Source organism: Gnatocerus cornutus, chromosome 2 (assembly GCF_029298725.1).
Source record: "Gnatocerus cornutus isolate USDA-ARS CGAHR chromosome 2, icGnaCorn1.1, whole genome shotgun sequence".
Lineage (NCBI taxonomy): Eukaryota > Metazoa > Arthropoda > Insecta > Coleoptera > Tenebrionidae > Gnatocerus > Gnatocerus cornutus.
The window spans coordinates 14,695,482-14,716,618 of NC_142234.1; the positions used below are offsets into that span (position 1 = coordinate 14,695,482).

General features: G+C 34.7%; 2 protein-coding genes and 1 long non-coding RNA gene across 3 annotated transcripts in view; all 3 read left to right on the forward strand.

Moving 5' to 3' along the window:
- Window positions 1–680: 680 nt before the first annotated feature.
- fw (CUB and Sushi multiple domains furrowed) lies at window positions 681–15,033 on the forward strand. Its single transcript, XM_088030066.1, has 16 exons — window positions 681–949; window positions 7,139–7,315; window positions 7,773–8,078; window positions 9,293–9,415; window positions 9,949–10,239; window positions 11,081–11,230; window positions 12,063–12,239; window positions 12,322–12,620; window positions 12,668–12,902; window positions 12,950–13,123; window positions 13,170–13,349; window positions 13,399–13,638; window positions 13,689–14,042; window positions 14,093–14,269; window positions 14,316–14,424; window positions 14,482–15,033. Exons 1-16 carry the CDS (start codon window positions 859–861, stop codon window positions 14,756–14,758), a joined length of 3,360 nt encoding a protein of 1,119 aa, XP_087886192.1. The 5' UTR covers window positions 681–858; the 3' UTR covers window positions 14,759–15,033.
- A 424-nt stretch (window positions 15,034–15,457) lies between these two features.
- sqh (Myosin regulatory light chain sqh) lies at window positions 15,458–16,389 on the forward strand. The gene is made up of 3 exons (XM_088029631.1): window positions 15,458–15,602; window positions 15,711–15,903; window positions 15,950–16,389. The coding sequence occupies exons 2-3, from the start codon at window positions 15,714–15,716 to the stop codon at window positions 16,282–16,284; spliced, it is 525 nt and encodes a 174-aa protein (XP_087885757.1). The 5' UTR covers window positions 15,458–15,602; window positions 15,711–15,713; the 3' UTR covers window positions 16,285–16,389.
- A 336-nt stretch (window positions 16,390–16,725) lies between these two features.
- Window positions 16,726–21,137, forward strand: part of LOC148179400 (uncharacterized) — a 34,110-nt gene continuing 29,698 nt past the window's right edge. The window contains exon 1 of the long non-coding RNA XR_015771758.1: window positions 16,726–17,048. This is a non-coding gene — a long non-coding RNA (uncharacterized LOC148179400). The remainder of the gene's footprint in view (window positions 17,049–21,137) is intronic.

Genomic DNA, 21,137 nt, shown 5'->3' on the forward strand with positions numbered 1-21,137 from the left:
TTGTTATGAATGCACTGGAAGCGGTTTGTTGATTTTTTATTGCAATTTATCCAATAGTAATCATTTTTTGTTTTTTCTTTTATTTCACAATTTCTACTATGAAAATTGAATGAATTTTTTTTCGCAGAATAGTTGTCGAGACATCCTTGAATCTTAAAAAAAATATTCGTGTATTTTCATGCATTCCAAATATTAACAAGTTAATATTTATGCGGGCTGAAGCTATTTTCCAATTTTCAGTACTGCATCTAAGCACAATACTTATTCTAAACCGAACATGATTGAGAAGTTTAAACTGGGACACGCATTATACGCTACATCTAACCGTTATTTAAACACACGATAGCAAAGAAAACAGTGAATTTTGTAAAAAATAATGAGAATGCGAGTGTTTCAATTCTTCTTTTGTAAATCAGGTCGTACGATAACATATCCGAAACAAATCATGCAAATTCCCAGTATTTTTCACTAGTGTCCCACCACTTTAGCATTTTTCTTTACATTGACCCATGGCCGCAGGTCTCCAACAACTGTTAGTACCTTAAAGCCCAGACATACGAAGAAACCGTTAAACGTTCTTCGTTTGGTATCATCAACAGTTGATCCTTATTTTGTAGTGACGTCACTTTGCATGGGTCCCCACATCACCTGTCTAGTTCACCTTTAAGAATTGAAATGGTACAAAAGCACAAAATACGGCAGCGTGCTCTTTGCTGGTGAACTTTCATTCCAGTATTCGTCGTGGTGGCGGGAGCGCGTGTTCTTTTCTGCAGTGTTAGATTATTATGATCGTCGAAAAGAAGACTCTATAAAAAGTGCGTTTGTTGTGTACATAAATGTGTGCTTACGGATTTAGAAATGTGGGCGATAAAATGTCAGCTACGAAGAGTTCGTTTTAGTGTAATAAATGTGATTATAATTGGATTATTTGGGTTTGGATATTCTCAAGGTAAAGTTGAAATAAAATGGTATTTGCCATTTCCTTAATTAAGAAGAGCAGTTAGTTATGTAGAACGAGAAAATTCTTTAAGGGCATAGATAGTGTCGTGCGCTTGCATTAAAGTCTCCGACTCTCTTCAAGCCGAATGCAACTGAGGACGTTGATTGTTAGTTACTATAATTTTCTTGTTGCATTTAATCTTTATCAACCTCAATGTAGGAAGTAGCAAGAAAAATATCTACATTTATCCATATGTTGTGATTTCTCGTAATCTACATCCATTTTAATCTATTATAATAAACCAACATTCTTGTGCATTCACATTACAACCTTATAAGTTTAGTGAAAGTTTCCTCATTATTGTAAAGATTAATAGGAATAAGCAGATACTAGGAAATGGAACATCGAGTTTCAAACAAAAAAAATTAACAAAGAACAGAGTGACAGATATTATTTGTATGATGATAATATATGAGTATATCTGATGTATATTTGTATGTACGGTCTTGTATTTAATTGGGAAACTGACCTTTTCTAATCTAAAGAAAAAGTGTTTTAGTTTCGGACTGTTGATTTCAAGGTGAACAGTTGTGATGATATCAATTTGTTAAAGGAAGCATGAGTGTTACACCGACACATTTTTGTGTATTTAACACAAAACACAAATAAATAGAAATAAAAACTTCAAGCTTACCCAAAATGTTTCCTCATTTTATTACAAAATTTAATGTTGCACAAAAGAGTCAGTTATTTAACTGTGAAAGACGCGGTGTTAAATTCTCAATTAACTTTTCTTGATGAGAGATTTGAAGTGTATGTCATTGGGCAAATAGTCATTGCATTAGTAGGTACAATAAGTTCGTAGCACTGACAAATCACTTATTTTTTAATCTGGAAATGCATGCAAAAACGCTTTGAATTTTAAAACAACAACAACGTTGACATAGTAAAAAAAAAAAAAAGGAGTAAGTTATCTAAAAACTAAACCTAAAACTTGAAGAATTTAAATAAAATAAAAAAAAGACTACTAAGTATGTACCTACAAATTTTATTTTTTCTTTTACTACATAACTTAAGCAATGTCTATTTTGTCTATGTTAGTTATATCCCATTTCCCGTCAATCGTTTAGTTCCTGACATTTGCGTGTGTAATACCTACATATTAATATAGTTGTAATAATTATAATGGTTTTCCTGGTAATTTTATGCATCCAATGATGGTAATTTATGTAACCACTTTGGAAATATTTTTGGTCGTTTTGCAAACAAATTAACTGAATTACATAAATTGCATTTCCTAACGTTCAAGACCTGTTGTAATTAAATAAAGTGTCAAAAAATTATAGAAGACATTTATCAACGTTAACAGCTTTTGATTTTGATTTTGTTTAGTTCAATATTGTTCTAAGGTGAATTCACTTTTCACAATGTTAAAACCATTTTGTTGGTTTTCTCCAACAATCATAGTGAAATGCTCCCATAAAAAATATTAAAAGTTCGCAACAGTTACAATTTACCAATTCAAAATGAGTGATAGTTGAATTTTACAGAGTGAGAGGCAGTGGCGTATCATGTGTGAAATCGCCGGGAAAATTCGATTGAAATGTGTAAGATGTAGCTTTGTTCCTGGTGGGGTTCTCTAATTGACAAGTTTTAAGTAAAGATTTATGATGAAAATTAAAAAGCAGTTTCATGCTTCATGTTCATAAAACATAAATGGGTTCTATTCTATGTTAGAATAAAAAAGTGTGCCAGGGGAGAGAAAAAATGACAAAATTAAATGTGAGAGACAAAAATGAATTTGAAAATATTTAATGGAACATAAACTAATTTCCTTTAACTGCAAATATCGTTTCTTAAATATTTTTGCATTTTTTGGCGGTGGCACCAAATTTACCTTTTAGCATAGAATTACCCAAATATTTAATTAAAAATCAAGTTTTCAATAAACGTAAAATATACGTATTAATATTATTTACTTCTAATGAGAATCATTCTGTGTATGAAGAATTGAAAAAAAAATCTTATAATAAATGACTACAGTACATGTTTTGTTGCTAAAAAATTGCCCCACATGCAAATATAATAATCTAGTGCAAACATCAGATCTTAATTTGTAACAAATATGTTTATGTATCTTTTATAAATATATATTTAATAAAACAAATGCGTAATGAGTAAGAATAAGAAGTGTATTTGTCAAAAATCGATAAAGACAACTCATTACGCATTTGTTTTGTTAGGTCTGAAACGATTGATGAAGTAAAAAAATCTTCGATTGCCACCCGAAGCACACATGTTGTAAAAATGTCTACTTAATTTGGAGAAAAAAGTGCAAAAAATGAGGAAGCAAAGTTTTGAATTACAATACAGCGCAATAAAAAGTAACCAATTGTAAGATTTAGCTATCTATTATAGTTGTTAGACTTTTTTGAACGGAACTACATTGGCACACCCACCATCGTTTCCCATTTACGAATTTTGAAAGTTTGAAAGTACAATCACTACTTTTGAAGCACTTTTTACCAATTAGACACACTAATCTATTACAGATTATGGTAGATTTAATAAAATTTTTATAGCATCCACACATGATTGCTTGCTTGATTCGTTTATTAACTATCTAATAGAAATATAGTGAAACGTCGTAATTTTTACAGTCCATTTTTTATTTTATTTGTTTTTATATAGTCAAACTTGTTAAATATGGGCAGTCGTGCATCATTTGAAGACACCGGACAATTATAATGAGGCACTCCTTTAAAAGGTACCATGTTGTTGACACACTAACTATACATGCAGACAATTAATTTTTATAATCGCAATTTACCACAACAAATGTTTATATAATCTAAATAACTTGCGAAACTTATTGGAAAAAATTGCGGTAATATATCGGATGTGGAATACAATTTCTTGATTGGCTGCTGTTATGTAACAGTGAGTTGTTATTGTTATCAATTTTTGTCATCAAGTGGCGTTTACATAACGTTACTAATTAAAGTTAATAGTATTGTTTCTAATAATAATAAATTCACTTCGGTTGCTAGAAAGTTGCTATAATATTATTACCGACTCCAATATATACATATCGAATAAATGCCAAGACCTTGATTCGAGTTCTTGAAATTAATAAAAAAAGAAAATGCACCTTCCACGTCAAAATAGGTAAATGTTACTTCTAGAAACGCCCAACAATGATAATTATATGGACACGTAGTTAAAACATTTAATTTCTCAAGGTAATAATTGGACATTTAATCAACTTTATATAAAAAAACATACAAAATTGTGTTAGTATTCATCTCTATCAACCTATAGAGAAAGTAGAGAAAGGAATTTGAATAAATCCATGGTATAAAATTTAATGCTTGATTTATTGTACTCGAAAGCTAGTGGAACATTGGGAAAATATTAGAGCTTCTTCCTAGGAAACGAAGGAAAAAACCACTTTGGTAATCAATTTGTTTAATTTGAATTTGATGGACGTTTTCTTCGTGTTTGTAATACGTGTGAAATCAATTTTGCTGTGGACGATTCGGAGATTGATTACGTTTTCGGTTGAATAATGTTGAAAGAAAATCAACGTGGTGGCGGTGATTTTTTTTGCTCTGCTTAATTATATGAAGAACAAGTTATGTAATCTGTAAAGCGGTAAATGGAAGAAAAACTGAAAGACATAATAAGTTTTTTTATAATTTTCTTTCTGTTATTTACAAAAATAAATTAGCTTCTTACTCTTGTTATTACTTAGATAAATTGAAATTCCAAATTTGGCGGTCTTAGCTCCTCCACCAATATTGAAATTACCGACTTCATCACTAGCACGTGACATTTTAAACTAAGTCTTTTGTAAAATTAGTAAAATGTTCTATTACTAATAAGTTTAGTAATGTTACTTTTATTGCCATAAAATGTAAGCCGCGAAATTTAAACATTAATTTTTATGTCCTCTTGTGATGTAAACACAAGATATGGCAACACTTAAAATTGATGACTGAGCTGAGAAAATTTATAATTAGATGTGTCAGATTAAAGTGTTAAAAATTGTTTATATCTTTTCCTCTTCTAATTAACGAGTTAAATGATACTTGTCGATTTTTAATTAGATTTATAATTAGTTATAATAATGCGACATATTTTAAGAAAAATTGTGTGAGCTTTTGTACTGCTGATTTCTCATTATTAAAATGTCGAAATGTTGGTAAGAATTTTATTTTTTAATTGTGGGTAATAAAAACTCTTTCGTGATTACGTAATTTAAAATTTTTATACCGGACCATATTTAGACAATTGGAATTTCCTGTATCTTTAAGAAGTTCAATAGATTTTCCAACTTCGATTCGCCATAGCTGTGGTTTCTAACCCTTCACAACCATTTTTCTATTCAAATTTGCCTGAATAAAAACCTCTGTCCAAGTAAACACTTGTTTTGTAGGTGTAGAAAGCAGTTTGCAGCAAAGCGTGACCCTCGAATTGCAGTGTAAAACTGTCTCTTTATTTGCTCTATTGTAAGCAGATCACCTTGTAAATTTAAACCGCGGTCACCATTCACTCACTAAAATTGAATGTCACACAAGAATACGCCAAGAAAATAGTAACAGAGGAAGCAAAAATCGGCGTGACGAACATTCCAAGAGTTTCAATAACAGAGAAATTAGAATAAATCAATGACAATCTCTCGTCTGCTTTTTCTTCGATGATTGATTGTGACTTTCTTCACTTTTCTCTTGTGCGTTCAAAAAGAAAACAGAAGCTAGATGTGTCTATTTTCAAATTCCAAAAATGTTGAACTAATGAAACTAATCGGCACAGGATGTAGGTTGTTTGAGCCACTTAATTTATTTAAAATGTTTACCGCTATGGCAAATAATTTAATGGAGTCGACGCACCTGCGTCACCTTGCTCTTGAAAATGTGCTAACTATGTTAGAAAGACGACAAAATTTCTATAATTACTTAATTGATAACGGGAGTAATTACCGATATGGAGTGCAAAGCTTTTCCTAGAGTAATTGGCACTAAAATTCAAGGTTTGAATTATTTAGCATTGCTAAAAGATTTCAATTGTTGCTTAAGAACGGGAAATTCTGCACAAGATGAGATAATTGGAATTTAAATACGTTGGTAACTCTGTCTACCGTGTTGAAAAAAATTCATGATTCACTAGACGCAACTTCCTACGATAAAAAATCTTTTAAAAGCGACGAGATATAATTACAATGTCATCTTTCATTGACCGTTACTATCTTCACCGCATTTTCTTTACAAAACAAGCACGTCATTTGTGCAATGTAGTCTAACGTAAACGTGATCTACATAAGCAGTGACACTAATTTGGCAACGAATGTGTGTACTTAGAGTTTAGTAACATATTCCGTTTGGTGACCTGCAAACACCCACAAGCCTCGTCATCTGCCCGATTTAAACCCAAGAGATCATAACATGATACACCGAAATGGGTGTGAATTGTTATTCAGATGAAGGACAACAACAGGGCAAAAAATGTGTTGAGAAAATATGAAAATTAATTCAGTTAGAATCGGAGAAATGATCAGTAAACAAAGACCTTTTGGAAGATTATTATCATTGTTTGCTAATTGCAACTCAAGTTCGCTCATTACTCCGATTTCCATGTGCAATTAAAACTTTTTTATAAAATCAGGCTTTCTCCCTATCAAGTTGTAGTCACAATTGCGTATTGTATTGAAAATTTTCTGATATCGAAATAATGATTTCTCACCATGTAACACCGACTGAAAATCGCATTCTTCAAACTTTCTAACCCGATTGCCAACAGATTCTTACCTCATATTATAATCTGTCCAAGTCGTTATTAGTTCAACGTCCGGTATATTCCCTTTGTTTCCTCGTTATTGGGTTATAACGTGTCATTACATCCAATAAACAGAATTTCTCCATTAGACGCTAATAAATGGAGCAGCTTGTAAATATCTTGAACACATTTTTGCTGAATTTAAATGAGTGTAATACAGTTAGTTAGATGTAACAGTAACGGCAGAAAGGCTGTGAATTTCTAAAACTGTCACGAAAATCGACGTGTTTAACGCTATGTCATTACAATGTTTGGACGTTGCACGTGCTTATGCAGCAGATGCCTGAAAATATTCTTCTTATTAGAAAATTAGAATTGTCTTCTATTAACAGTTTACTACAATTCTGTTTGTTTGTATTTCAGATATAAAATGTGGCCATCCTGCCATCCCACTGAACGCCCGCGTTTCTCTCAGCTCCCCAAGTTTGTCCCCCGGCACCGTAGCCACATTTCAATGCGACGAAGGATATGAAACGTTTGGAAACACCGAAATTTCGTGTTCGCCTTCAGGAAAATGGATTGGCGAATTACCTTTTTGTGGTACGTTTTTATTTATGTTTCCGACTTACTCAATATCCTTGATTGCCTCCGGTTATAAAATCCAATTTTCAAAGAAAAAAACTTCTGTTGTTTAACCGAAGAAGCAGGAAGTAGAAAGAATAGATTTGAATAAACAGAGACGCAGCAAAACAATGGGTACTATCGTGATTTTAAAGAAGAGCAGGTCACGAAGTGGACGAAATTGACTTTTTATGTTGTAACAAACTTAATGGATTTTACTGGTTTTGCAAGAATTGGGATAAATACAGAGTGGTTCTAAAATAAGTCTTTTATTTGAACTTGAACCAGCGCTAATTTATCTTATACCAATCAATTAAGGATATAAATTTAATTGGTGGCTGAATCCTGCTCGTTATCACTCGAAGGACATCACCACTCCCAATTAAAATTATTTTCTAAAGATCACTTCCTTCGATAAAAAATTGCTTTTTTCCAGGTACAAACATAGCGTATAGGAAGCCGGCCAACCAATCCACCACCGTTCGTGGCGGCAGCGCTCTCAACGCCAACGATGGCGAAAAAAGCACCGATCACGACGGAAAAAGATGCTCCGAAACGCAAAAAGAAGCAAGTCCTTGGTGGCAAGTAGACCTTTTGCAACCATACGCTGTCAAAGTTGTGAGAGTCACCACACGTGGCTGTTGTGGACATCAACCCTTACAAGACTTGGAAATCCGCGTCGGTAACAGTAGCACGGATTTGCAAAGAAATCCTTTATGTGCGTGGTTTCCTGGAACAATAGGTTCGTATCAGATTCCACATTTTCTGATATTATATGGGAAATTTCTTCATCGAGTAACCTAGTTATTGCTAGAAATCTAATTAGCATGGCATGTTTTGAAATTATTATAGATGTTTAATTTTCCATCATACGTTTTTCGTGTGAAAATCGGAATTTAATTGTGGTAAGTTGTAGCTGGAGCTTGTAAGTTGTTTTTACAATGGTATTGAGTTTCACACAGTAACTTGTGAAATAACGAGCATTTTTCTGCAAAGAATTTGGTTTAGTAGAGTTAAATGTTAAAATAATGGAGAAGGTGGTTTAACGAAAGAGAAAGTTCAGACGGAATAGCAAAGGTCAGTTTACCTGAGCATCGATAAAAGAACCTGCAATAATTAGTTATTTGAAATACCATATATTAGGAAAAAACACACAAAGAGACGCTTCAAGCCTAGCTCCAACCAAAATTTTTTGTCTACAGTTCAAAAATGTACTCAACCAGATGCTACAATAAATTAGTACCAATGCGAGTATTTAATTATTAATTAAAATTCACACAGCATAAAAAAGCAATTTGTCAAAGTAATTAAAAGTAAAGTTTTTTAACCTTTAAATTTATGATCCTGTTATGGCAATTATGAAAGTTGGGTACATGAAAGTAAAGTTAAGTAAAAAGGATAATTAACTAAATTAAAATAAAATTTACTGTTGTGTACACTTTCAACTTCTTTCCCAGCAACTGGAAAATAAAATTCAGTTTAAAAATCTGCTTATGAAAGTATTTTATTTTTGTTGCAAACGTTCGTTATGACGATCTTCACAAATCGCCATGATAAAACGGTACAAAAATATCTCTAAAATTTTGCAATTCAGTTTCATTTTAGAAATATCACGTTCTATTGTAACATTTTCGCTTGAATGCCCAATAGTAATAAAATGCACTACAATAGACAAAACTCTTTTTCTTTGCTCTTAGAAGTAACAGTACTATACAAAAAATGAAAGTATAATCACTAATAATAATAGTGCGTTGTTTTTTATGGAGTTCCAGATGATCTGACTTGAACGTGAACTATGAAAATTGAATAATTTTCCGCCATAAAAACGAAAGTCCTCCGTTTATCGCTTGACAAATATTATGAAAGCAAAATGCCTGCCCACTGAATGCGAAATTTGTTCCGCTTCCACATCATATTTATTCATCAAATTCAGAACAATAACGTTAACATTTTCAGATGAAGGAGTCACGAAGACGTTCACTTGTGCCCGTGTCCTGACAGGACAATACGTTTTCCTTCAGTTGGTGGGAGTTGAAGGATCGTTATCTCTCTGCGAAGTGGAAATCTTCACCACTGATGGTAAACTGTCTTTCAATGCTGCTGGAGGTTTTAAGAGATTTCATTAAACACTGATGTTATCTTTTATTTATTTCACATTGTATAACTTGAAAAGGTGCAAAACATTTAATTTAATCGAAGTGAGGTAATTAGATAAATTTTACTCAGACGTTGTAATGGCAGGATATTACGTCGTCGCAGCGGGAACTGGTCAAACGAAGGCCGGGAAAAACTGTCTTGTAACCCATTTAGGAACATTTTTTCCTTCCCATGTCTTAAAAACGTGTTGACATAGTCTCCACGGTCATGCTTCCAAATTTGAATTCTGATTGCACTTCGCTTTCATCCAAGCTTTCCCTTTCATTTTTCGTTACATTCGACGCATTCCAATTAGATCCGAAGACACCTCATCAAAATCCTTTGTGGCTAATTACTGCAGCAGCCAACAATAACTACTAAAGCAGTTCCCAGTATTGTCTTAAATTAATTTCGAAGCTGTCGTTCCGCTTCTTGGATGAACAATCCGAGGAATTTATCACTTTTCCGGCTTGCAGAATTTTCGGTGGATCGATGCGCTCCTCGCGGCGCCCCTGAAGATGTTCAACTGGCTGCTTTTGCAAGAACTTGCTACGAGTTTGGAGTTTCCAGAGGCGGGTCTTTTGTAGAAGCTAGAAACTACTGTAAGAGCCACAACGGGGATTTGGTCCATGGGATGACCGCAGGAGCGACTTCTTTCCTCTACGCTGAGTTGGAACGAAGGAAACCGATGTTGAAGACTCAGTTGGTTTGGATTGGGGCGCAAAAAGAACCAGGAATCACCTCGAGAGTTTGGAAATGGGTTAATGGTGAGTTATTTGCATTAAAGATCCGTTAGAATAATTATAGTCGTGAGAATAAAGGAATTTAAAAATGACATGATTGCATTGATTTTCAAGGTTGCAGTTTAAAGAATGTTATATGGGATGAAAAATATTGTAAATGATGAAAAAGCGGATTTCGCTCGTTAGAAATCTTACAATAAAATGATCGAAAACTCTCTCATAATTAAATTTTTCTTCGTGTCTTCACCAATGTTAGTTTATTTAGTTGTCGACGAGAAAGTGAATTACTTGACCCATCGGCAGGTGTTTCACTTTTGCACTTTTTAGTGTGCTACAAAATATGTAGTAGGAAATAGTCAATCGAAGACTATTTTATGGAACAAAACTAATTAGTTTTTCTAAGAAATGATAGCAAGACTCTTTTTTGATTTCAACGCTTTCTTGAAGGGAATTCTTGATGCTCTTACCGCAAATTAAATGTTTTTGCCGATACTTTATAGTTTGTTATCCTTTCATATTATCAGTTTTTATCTCCAGACGTCTTTGGATTGAAGCTTTCACTTTTGAAATAGCATTTTCTACAATCGAAAGATTGAAAAAAAGGAAAAGCTTCACAGCGGGCTTAGCGGGCTTTGAATTTCGAATTATGGTGGTAGTCCTGCTATAGGTTTTTAGTCGATAATATTGATACTATGGCGGCTGGCAATTAAATCCAGAGACGGATTTGTAAATTTTCTGTAGTAAACTTTCCGACAAAGTTGAAATTGTGGGCTCACGAGTACATCGTAATTTATTGTTGTTGTTTATCTTACTCTAATTAAAATGTCTGCAAGATCTTATCCACCACGTTTCTTTTTTATTTTAGGTGACTTGGTCCAGCGCCCAGCGTGGGGAAAAGACCAACCAAACAATTATAACGGTGAACAAAATTGCGTGGTTTTGGACGGTGGACGAGGATGGTTATGGAATGATGTAGGTTGCAATCTTGATTATTTACCATGGATATGCCAACACTGTAAGTAAAAACCCTAACACTTTTTAGATAATTGTGTAATTAATATCAATTTACATACATTTGGCTTCTTGAATAAGAATCTCTAAACAATAGCCAGACTCGAAGGCTGAAATACAATGTCATTTTAGTTTAAAGTGATTTTTCACATTCAACTATCAACCAATTATTTAGGACCATTGTAGGAATAACTCACGTGCATTTGATGATTTACAGTTACAGGGTAATTTAAATTAATGATTAAATGACACACACTAGCTACCACTAAAAAAATCTATTGTTTTACAACATTATGAAGGATGTCGGTGTTACTTCATCATCTGAATATTCAAAAGTTCTTGAAGCGTGGCAATTTTTTGTTTAATGAACAATAACCTGTCTGAAGTTCATAGGCTTAATTACGAACCAAAATTCCCGGATACACTTTTTGGCAAAAAAGGTAAATTAGTGACAGGAACCGACAAAGACTTAAGAACTACAAAAATACGTGTCAAGAACGTTTGGACAAAAACGATATTTTTTATTATCGTTATGGTCCACAGCTCATTTTCTGCCAGGCATTAACTGCTATGAAATTAAATAGTCACGCGTGTCTACAAGCTTGTAACAGTAAATAAAACTAATTACATGTGTCAATAACCCAATCAATTCAGAGTTTGGCATACATATTAATCAGGATTAAATTGATTCCATTCTGCATTGGATTTTGTTAATCCGACCACAATTTATACAGTGAAAGTAAAGAACGTGTGAACTTTACTGGTAAAAAAGAAGCCAAAGGCTTGGCCACGCCCGAGCACGTTTCGAAAATTTCACGATTTGCCTTTTTTTCCAGCACCGTCGTCGTGCGGTAGTCCCGACAAACAAATCAATACTACCATCAAAGGAACAAACTACAATGTAGGTTCTAACATCCAATACCAATGTCCTGAAGGATTTATGTTGGTGGGAGAAGAAAAAAGGTCCTGTGGGAAAGAAGGGTTCTGGTCCGGAAAGGCGCCGTCGTGTAAATGTAAGAAAATATCGTGAGATTTGATTCTACCTTGTAGGTTTTGTTATTCTACGTTGTAATTTAATACTTTTGGTATTTTTAGACGTCAACTGTGACACACTCCCTGGCCTCGACCACGGAACAGTAACCCTTCAAGACAAAAGAACAACTTTCGGAGCCCGCGCTCTCTACAGCTGTCACGAAAATTACACCCTTATTGGTCACGAAGTCCGCACCTGCGGTGAAAATGGTACTTGGACGAATTCAACTCCTCAGTGTCTTTTCGATTGGTGCCCGGATCCTCCGGCCATCAACGGTGGTATAGTGAAGACATCTGGACACAGAGCTGGAGATACATCCATATATTCGTGTCAACCAGGTTTCATTCTATTTGGACAAGGAGTAAGTCGCTGAAGAGTACCAACTTGAATTACTGACTCAATTTAAAGGTACTATCCTGTGAACTTGGCGGTTCATGGTCCGGAAAGGCCCCATCTTGCAAATTCGTGGATTGTGGAGCGCCGCCTAACATTGACAACGGACGGTACGATTTAGTTAATGGTACCACGACTGTCGAAAGTGTTGTCGAGTATAGTTGCGGTGATGACTATTGGCTCGATGGACAGAAAAGACAGAAATGTACAAAGGAAGGGAAGTGGTCAGCGGATGCTCCTTCGTGCGAGTGTAAGTTGTTTTTTTTGGTAGTAGTACTGTTCTCACAGCTATTCCAGTGATCACCTGTGAAGAACCAGATGTACCACCTGGAAGCTACGTCGTCGGGTACGATTTCAATGTCCATTCCTCCATTGAGTACCACTGTGAAGTTGGACACATTCTCAGAGGCGATCCAGTTCACGTCTGCTCAAAAGATGGCGAGTGGTCCGGTACCACTCCATCTTGCGAATGTAAGTTGAGCAACATAATTCTTCGTGATTACAATAAAAATTTTAGTTGTCGACTGTGGTAAAGTTCCACCGCTACTGTATGGAACTGTAACGTACAAAAACGATAGTACTGTCTTAGACAGTCAAATCTCCTACAGTTGTACCAAAAACTACAGATTGAATGGAGTTCCAATGCGGCGCTGCTTGGAGAACAGGCAGTGGAGTGATGCGCCTCCGAAATGCGAAGGTACAACTGTTAACTAAGTCAAGTTCTTAGTATTAACTCATTTTTTTAGAGATAAGATGTCCGGAACCTGTACTGGCAGAACACAGCATCCTCTCAGTGACCGGAAACGACCGAATGTATGGACGGACTCTAATCAGAACACAAGAAACGTCTAATGTCGCGTCTACGACTTACAAAATAGGAGCTCTAGTAAAGTATCGGTGTGAACGAGGCTACAAAGTTATAGGAGAGCCTTTGAGCACATGCGAAGACACGGGACAATGGAGCGGTGATGTTCCTCAGTGTGTCTGTAAGTATCATGAGATAACCAGTGAACACTGAAGAAACTTGCGCTTGCAGACGTAGACTGTGGTAACCCTGAGAACATCGCCAATGGTAAAGTAACTCTTGCAACAAACGCAACATACTACAGCGCCCTTGCGTTGTACTCTTGTGAAAAGAACTTTGAATTGGATGGCGTCTCCAGACGGCTGTGTCTTGAAAATGGTACCTGGAGCTCTAACAAACCTGCTTGTCGTGAAATACAATGCAAGGATCCTGACAGTTTGGCTGACATGTCGTTCAAAATCAGCACCCACAGTGTCGGAGGAATTGCCGTATATGCTTGCCCTAGAGGACACAGTATGCTCGGCAATTCCACAAGAGTCTGTTTAAAGAAAGGAGTGTGGAGTGGACAAGCTCCTTCTTGCATTCGTATGACTAATTGTTTTTTTCCGAATATCAACCTAAAATGTTGTTTTTAGCTGTCGACTGTAAGTACCCCGGTGATATCGAAAACGGAAGAGTTATTGTAATGAATGGTACGACGTACAATAAAGGAGTAGAGTACCACTGTGTCCCCAATTACGAACGCATAGGTCCGTACCTGCGAAAATGCATGGAAAATGGAGACTGGTCAGGCGAGGAACCGAGATGTGAAGGTACGTACTGCAGTCACACGCTTTGATTCTAATCAAGTCTTTGCAGTATCAAACGGAGAACCACAAGAGACTTCAAATTTGGGTACCAGTATTGGAATCGGTGCCGGAGTCGTTGTCTTCCTTCTCATTCTTTTAGGACTCATCTACTTGAAATTGTAAGTAGTGTACTGATATACTATACTATACTCTAACACCTAAATGTTTTTTTTCAGGCGCAAACCTATCCCAGTGAAAAACACCGAAAACGTCGAAAGTGCAGAGCGTAAAGAAGACCGAAATGCGGCTGTCATGAGCTACGCCACTTTGAGTGACCGAAACGGGTATTCACACACGCATCTTCCTCCCAACATCTATGAAAATATTCACGATGAGAACATGTACGACGCTCCTTATGAAGAGACAAGTCGTGATAGTGGTACTTATGAGCCAGAACCTGTTGGGAGGCCGAATGGGAATAATGTTACCATTAATGGTGTTTCTGTGAGATGAAATAGAACAAAGAACTGAACCAATATGCACTACCAAAATACAGAGACCAAGAATTTATTTTCGATTTAAATAGTATTTGATATGTAAATTATTTATTGTAAAATATTGTTTAAATTGAAAATTATTTATCTTGTAAATTATGGTCCTTTTATGAAAGTGATCCGTGGATGTTTAGTGTGAATGGGATGAATGTTGGGTTTGAGTTGTGCAAAGTGATGTAAATACTCATTAGTAGAGTGTTATTGTAATATATAAATAAATAATTAATGTTTTAATCTGTTTCTTTCATTTATACGGTTCCAAAGAAGTTTTTAAAAAAGGTCAATAAAGAGATTATTGAAATGTAAATAAAAAGTTCCAGATATTTACTTGTTACGAGACCACCAAACATTAAACATATCTTTTTTGCGCTTTATTTGCTAACACGCTGCACAATCAAATTCAACACCATATTTGGCAGCAAAGAAGAAAACGACCCATTTTCCATCTCCTCTCCACCAATCTCACCATATGAACTAAAAAAAATCCCACATACCCACTGCATCTACCCAATTCTATTCCCATTAACCTTGAAGCGATAAAACGCACCAAAACAGGTCACATATTGACAAAAACCCACCCAAATTATCTTAGGAACAAAAATTCCAACCATCCTTATCCTCAATTTAAACTTCCCGCCTTGTCACTTTTCACGCCATTGGTTGAAAAATTAGGTGTGGTGAAGTGGGGAGACGGAATTTCGACTGATTCATCAACAAATTTCTAAACAGTTGGCTGTGAACAACTGTCAGTTACCAAATTTTTAAATTGTCATCAACGTCTGCTTTCAGTCAGTTGCTTTCTCGTGAGTATTTGCTCGTTATTTGTGTAAGAAATCGATTTTGGTGAGCCTTCCACAGATTTTCGGAACCTATCTTGTTTACTTTGATAACGGAAGCATTTCTCTTTCCAGAAAATGTCGTCACGAAAAACCGTAAACCGTCGTGGAACCACGAAAAAACGTGCCCAAAGAGCCACTTCCAATGTTTTCGCGATGTTTGATCAAGCCCAAATTGCCGAGTTCAAGGAGGCTTTTAACATGATTGACCAGAACCATGACGGATTTGTTGATAAGGAAGATTTACATGATATGCTCGCCTCATTAGGTCAGTGCTATTATTTTTACAAAAGTGTATTAATATGTGGTTATAGGTAAAAACCCCACTGATGACTACTTGGATGGTATGATGAATGAAGCCCCTGGCCCCATCAACTTCACCATGTTTCTCACCCTTTTTGGTGAACGGCTACAAGGCACTGACCCTGAAGATGTAATAAAAAACGCCTTTGGGTGCTTTGATGAGGATAACAATGGGGTAATCAATGAGGAGAGGCTAAGGGAGTTGTTGACTTCTATGGGCGATAGGTTTACTGATGATGAAGTTGACGAGATGTACAGAGAAGCCCCTATTAAAGGAGGGTTGTTTGATTACGTCGAATTCACGCGCATTCTTAAACATGGAGCTAAGGACAAGGATGAGCAATAGTAATGTGGTTTAAACACTGTTATTTACTTTAATTTTTATTAATTCATGAGAATAGTATTTTCTACCAACTATTTAACGGACTATTGTATAAAATTTTACTTTGCCTGTCGTTTTTGGTATCCCGTCTCAAAATCCTTTCCTTTTAAGTCCTGACAAGATGAAAATTGGAGAAGACACATGTGCTTCTAGTACATCTAGTGCAAGTTCTAGCTCTTCATCTACGTATGTAAGTACGTTTTGCAACAAAATTTTAAACATTTTATTCAAGTTAATTAATCTTCTGACATCTATCCTTCAGAAGAGTAATCTCATCTATCCGCGCATCACATCCTGCAGTGCGGTTTGCGTCTCTACTTAACCCCACAATGTTGATCGTTTGTTTACATCTTTTAATAAACACATGTTAGATCTGTCAAATGCCACGTGCTTCTTGTATACACAACACTTTTATGAAAAAATTAGCGCTTTGTTAAAAGCCGGTAACCATTTCTGAGTCCTAAAATCGCGAAATTCCCATAGAAATGTGGCGTCTATTTGAACTGAATCAACAAGTGGCGGGCGCCGCGACGACAGCGCCGCTATTTACGACGTTGGCCGCGCCACGACGCGTCCCTCCACCACATCCACCTGTTTTCACAGCACACCTACCAAGAAAACGTTGCTACAATGAAAGGAAAAATCTCAGTTTTTGTTTAGTTTTTTGAGTTTTTTCATGTTGTTTATGTTGTGTGCGTGAACGTGCTTCTTTATTTTCTTTAGTTGAGGTGAGATTTTTATTTTGTTTTTGAATTTTTGTTTGACATTTTGTTTGGGGTCATGAGACGCCCAAGACGCCCGTCTTGACATGACAAAGTCCAAGTTTTACATTTAATTTGAGGGAGTTTATGCGGTTTAGGTTCATTTTGGCGTGAAATGAGGGAGATGTTTGCCGTTTTTAACCAACATTGGAGTGTTTAGGAGATGAAAGTTAGGTTATGTTGGTTTGTTTTTTCTTCCCTAGTTTGCCCTAATCTCAGAACGAACTCTTTAGAGATTGACAATAATTCATAAAAGTGGGAGGGGTTTAAACATGTTCAAATAAGTTTTTGGGATGATTGATTTTTCATGTTTTTTTATTTAATTGTGAATATAAACAATAGACATTATTTACTCATTCACTTATTGGAAAAATTCTAAAATAAATTTAATGCTCTTTTCGTAAATTTTGTTCTCAAAACGGAAATATTGAAATTAACGCCTAAATCAAATAGTGTTTTCTTCATGTATCTATTGCTTATCTTTCATGTTAAGTTCAGTCTAATACTACTTACTAACTTATTAAATCTCCTTACAGAAGCAGTTCATTCTGAATAAATTTAATCTTAACGCAATGTATCACTTTAGAATAATTTGTAATTGGATTGTTATAAACAATTATAATTCAAAGTTTGCCTCCTAATTACATTTAAAATTAGAATATTTAAAAATTGCAATTAAAAATCATGGAATGTTTTCTACAGTATGTGAGAATTTTGCATCATTTACGAGAAAGCTTGGGCTACACTTGAACAGATGGCGCTGCGTTTTGTATTTTTGATTTTCTTGCATTTATTTTGTTTTTTGTATTTATATTTCTTTTACATTATTAAAAAAGACAGGGTAATATGTAAGTATTCCGATATGATTCAAACAATTACTGAGGTAAGTTAACGTAACATTGCATTTGGCAATGGGTAGAAAGCTTTAAAGTTGATAAAATCAAAAAATTCTGATACATGTTAACAAGTGGCATTTCGTATTTCTTTATCGGAAATAAAATGTTTGTCGTTATTCTTTGCAATGCTGCTGTTAGTAGTTTTAATTTAAACAAAGAAATTAAACTGACGGTTTGTGGTTTTTTTAATAATAATGTTTGGGTTGCTGTTTATTGTATTCAATTAATTGAAAGATGAAAAAAGTAGCGCCCACTTGACACTGCGCGGTGTAATGTCTGAGATTATTATTACTAAAAGAAGACTAAATGATCATAACAATTTGAAATAAAACAGCTAATGTGAGACCCCTTTTTGACTCTTAAGTTTATTTAAGTTGCTAAGTCCATTTTCGGATAAAATGCGTTTTCCATTTTGTAAAAAGACAAACAAAAACGATTTACGTTTGATCCTTTTATGTATTATTTCAGAATTAAGAAGCATTGCATTTTCAGTCCCCAAGTATTTAAAATCCCAGATTTGACGACAAATATGCGAAAAATAAAGATTTGTTGACCTCTGTTAAAAAAATTCAAAATGAACTTAAAAACTTAAAGACTTAAGCCAACGGCTTGAGTGTCGCTATGGTCTGGAAGCTATATGCTATATGCCAATATGAAAAATGATTGTAATCCCTCTTTGTCGCAAATTTGGTTGTCTTACAAGATTACGATCATTCAGTAATCAATTAGAATATTTGTATTCCCTGCAAATTGAAATTAATTTTTTGATGAATGTCCGAATACGGTGAAAACACCTTTGCTATAATGCGTTAGCAGCACCAAACTAAGTAAATTATACATACATATGTATGTAAATTCTTTACCGCTAATTACAACAAGATATTGAAGTGATAAGACTTCTTTTTAAGTTTGACCCGCAAATAATGTATTCCGAGAAATATTTTGTTGGGTTTGCGTGTTCTACAATATGTATAATACGAAAATTACTTTCTGCGACATTTTATCATGAATTGACATGCCCTCTTTGTTTCATTTCTTTTCATGTTAAAATAAAATAAATTACGCAATTAGAATTGTAAACTAATTACATCTTCAATATTTTTACGTCGTCATCGGTCGTAACAATAAAGGCTATCGCGTCCGATGAGTTCCGTTCGTAGGAATATAAATTAGGGTGGCTAAAATAAATAAAGGGGAGTTGAGATCAATAATTTACAACTGTGTTTTATGTTAGTCTCATATGTACCCAGCGAAATTACTGGTCCGCATTTTTACAATCGAAATTCTCCCGAGAATTTGTTTCATATAAATGTTATATGGCTCAATTAAATTGCCTTTCGGTTATGTTGTGTATTGTACAGCATAGTTGGTGACATTTTTTCCTGTTCTCTTCTTTTTTTATTTTGTATGTTCAATGTTTTATTCAGCATGAGTCAATTAAGTCTAGGCGTATTTTTATTCGGGCGAGGACTGATTCGATGTAAAAAAGTTGATGCAATTTTTCAGATGTACGATTTTTTTTTGGTTTCGGTTTTAACTCTGCATTCACTTATTGGAAGTGGTTGATTGATTTTTTTTTAGTTTTTAATCAACAAAGCAAATATGAAGCGTTCACGTTGGTTACTTTACAGGGCTCTTTTAATTTTTGTTTATGGTTGCCGTCAGGAGTGTGAGGTGACAAAATATTGGAATTTCAAAAGAGAAATAGGGTAATTACTAATTAGTAATTAGTTTCCAATTACGACTTGTTTAAAATAGTTCAAAGTTTAAATTTGGCGCCTTGGATAAAGCTAAAATTATCGCAGGCACACAACCTTTCTGATAATTTAGGTTATCTAAACAATAATTGATCTAATGATGTCATTGTTGATGTGTTGCACTTTTTTAAAAATACGACATTGTCACTAAACAAACTTTGTATAATGCATTCACGATCTTTTTAGACCGCGGCAAGCCATGGAAATCTAGTAACTTGGTTGGTAGTCAACCTTTGCAAGCTAAAGTTTCCTGAAAATGATTGACATTCGTTCTGTCGATTTGAGTTGTCACCTTTTTTTGGTTATGAATTGTGTCTGAAACCTTTCCTCTGTTGCCAGTTTGGACCGAACATTCAGAACTTGAGAATTTTATCGAATTTTTATCTAAAATTTTGAAATTATTTTTCAACAAATGCAATATTAATCATAATGGAAGATATTACTGCTGGTACATTCCATTGGCAAAAAGTTTACCATTCTCAAGAAGCACTTCTGCCAAGTTTAGTCATAAAACCTTAAAAAAGTTAATTTGATCGAATTAGCATTTGACCCAGGGTTTTATGTTATGGAATCTCACAGAAAAAGCAAACTTTGGCAAATTTCGTTAACTAAAAAGTGCAGCAATTTAGAATTTGAATTGTTTTTGTTTACATAAAGTCTTGTGATTGTTCACTTCTCTGTGTTTGGAACTCATAGACTTAATAATTTTGAAAAGTGTTGTTCTCTCGGCATAAAATTCTAATTGTTGCCGCTTATCAGCCAAAAGTTTTCATCTTTGGTGTCCACAACTTTGGAAACGGTTGGTCGCCGCACCTAAAAATATTTTGAAAAACATCTACGGGAGTTTGTACCTTTTAAAGAATATATTTGTAACACAGATCATTTGTTCCAGTCTGAAATCAGGCCGATCTTTTCGAAACTGCAAGTAGCACTTTTTAAAGGCAAAATTTGTTCGAAAACGAAATCACCTTAGGCATTTTATTCCAATATTTTGAAGATAATGCCTTTTAACTGTTACTTCCACGATTAAAAGGAAACACAAGATTTTTCCGGTATCAGAAAAGTGGCAAACTAGCATGCATGAAAGACACATGTCAGATGTGACAGTAAAAAAACTACCTCTGTCAGTCATTGTAGCCAACAAAAAGAAAAAAAAACATGGCCTACTCTGGTCTAAAAAGATCGTGAATGCATTATAATTTGAAATTATTTGGTAGCTCTGTCGGTGACATCAATTGAGGTTAAATATTGATACACAACGATGACAGTTGCTACCAACTTGAGAAAATATGCAACGCCCACTAAACGCCGCGTGTTAATACATGCATAATAACAAAATATGAGATGATATGCTAAGCAAGTGTACCGAAGTGGGTGAAGTTAGTCGTTGGAGCCTCCAAAAC

Bases quoted from the DNA above. Each gene is read 5' to 3' on its own strand.
- fw (XM_088030066.1), top strand. From the start codon at position 859: ATGTGGGCGATAAAATGTCAGCTACGAAGAGTTCGTTTTAGTGTAATA. The intron at 8,079-9,292 runs GTTCGTATCAGA...TAACATTTTCAG, and splicing joins GTGGTTTCCTGGAACAATAG to ATGAAGGAGTCACGAAGACG. The intron at 14,270-14,315 runs GTACGTACTGCA...AAGTCTTTGCAG, and splicing joins CGAGGAACCGAGATGTGAAG to TATCAAACGGAGAACCACAA.
- sqh (XM_088029631.1), top strand. From the start codon at position 15,714: ATGTCGTCACGAAAAACCGTAAACCGTCGTGGAACCACGAAAAAACGT. The intron at 15,904-15,949 runs GTCAGTGCTATT...ATGTGGTTATAG, and splicing joins TGATATGCTCGCCTCATTAG to GTAAAAACCCCACTGATGAC.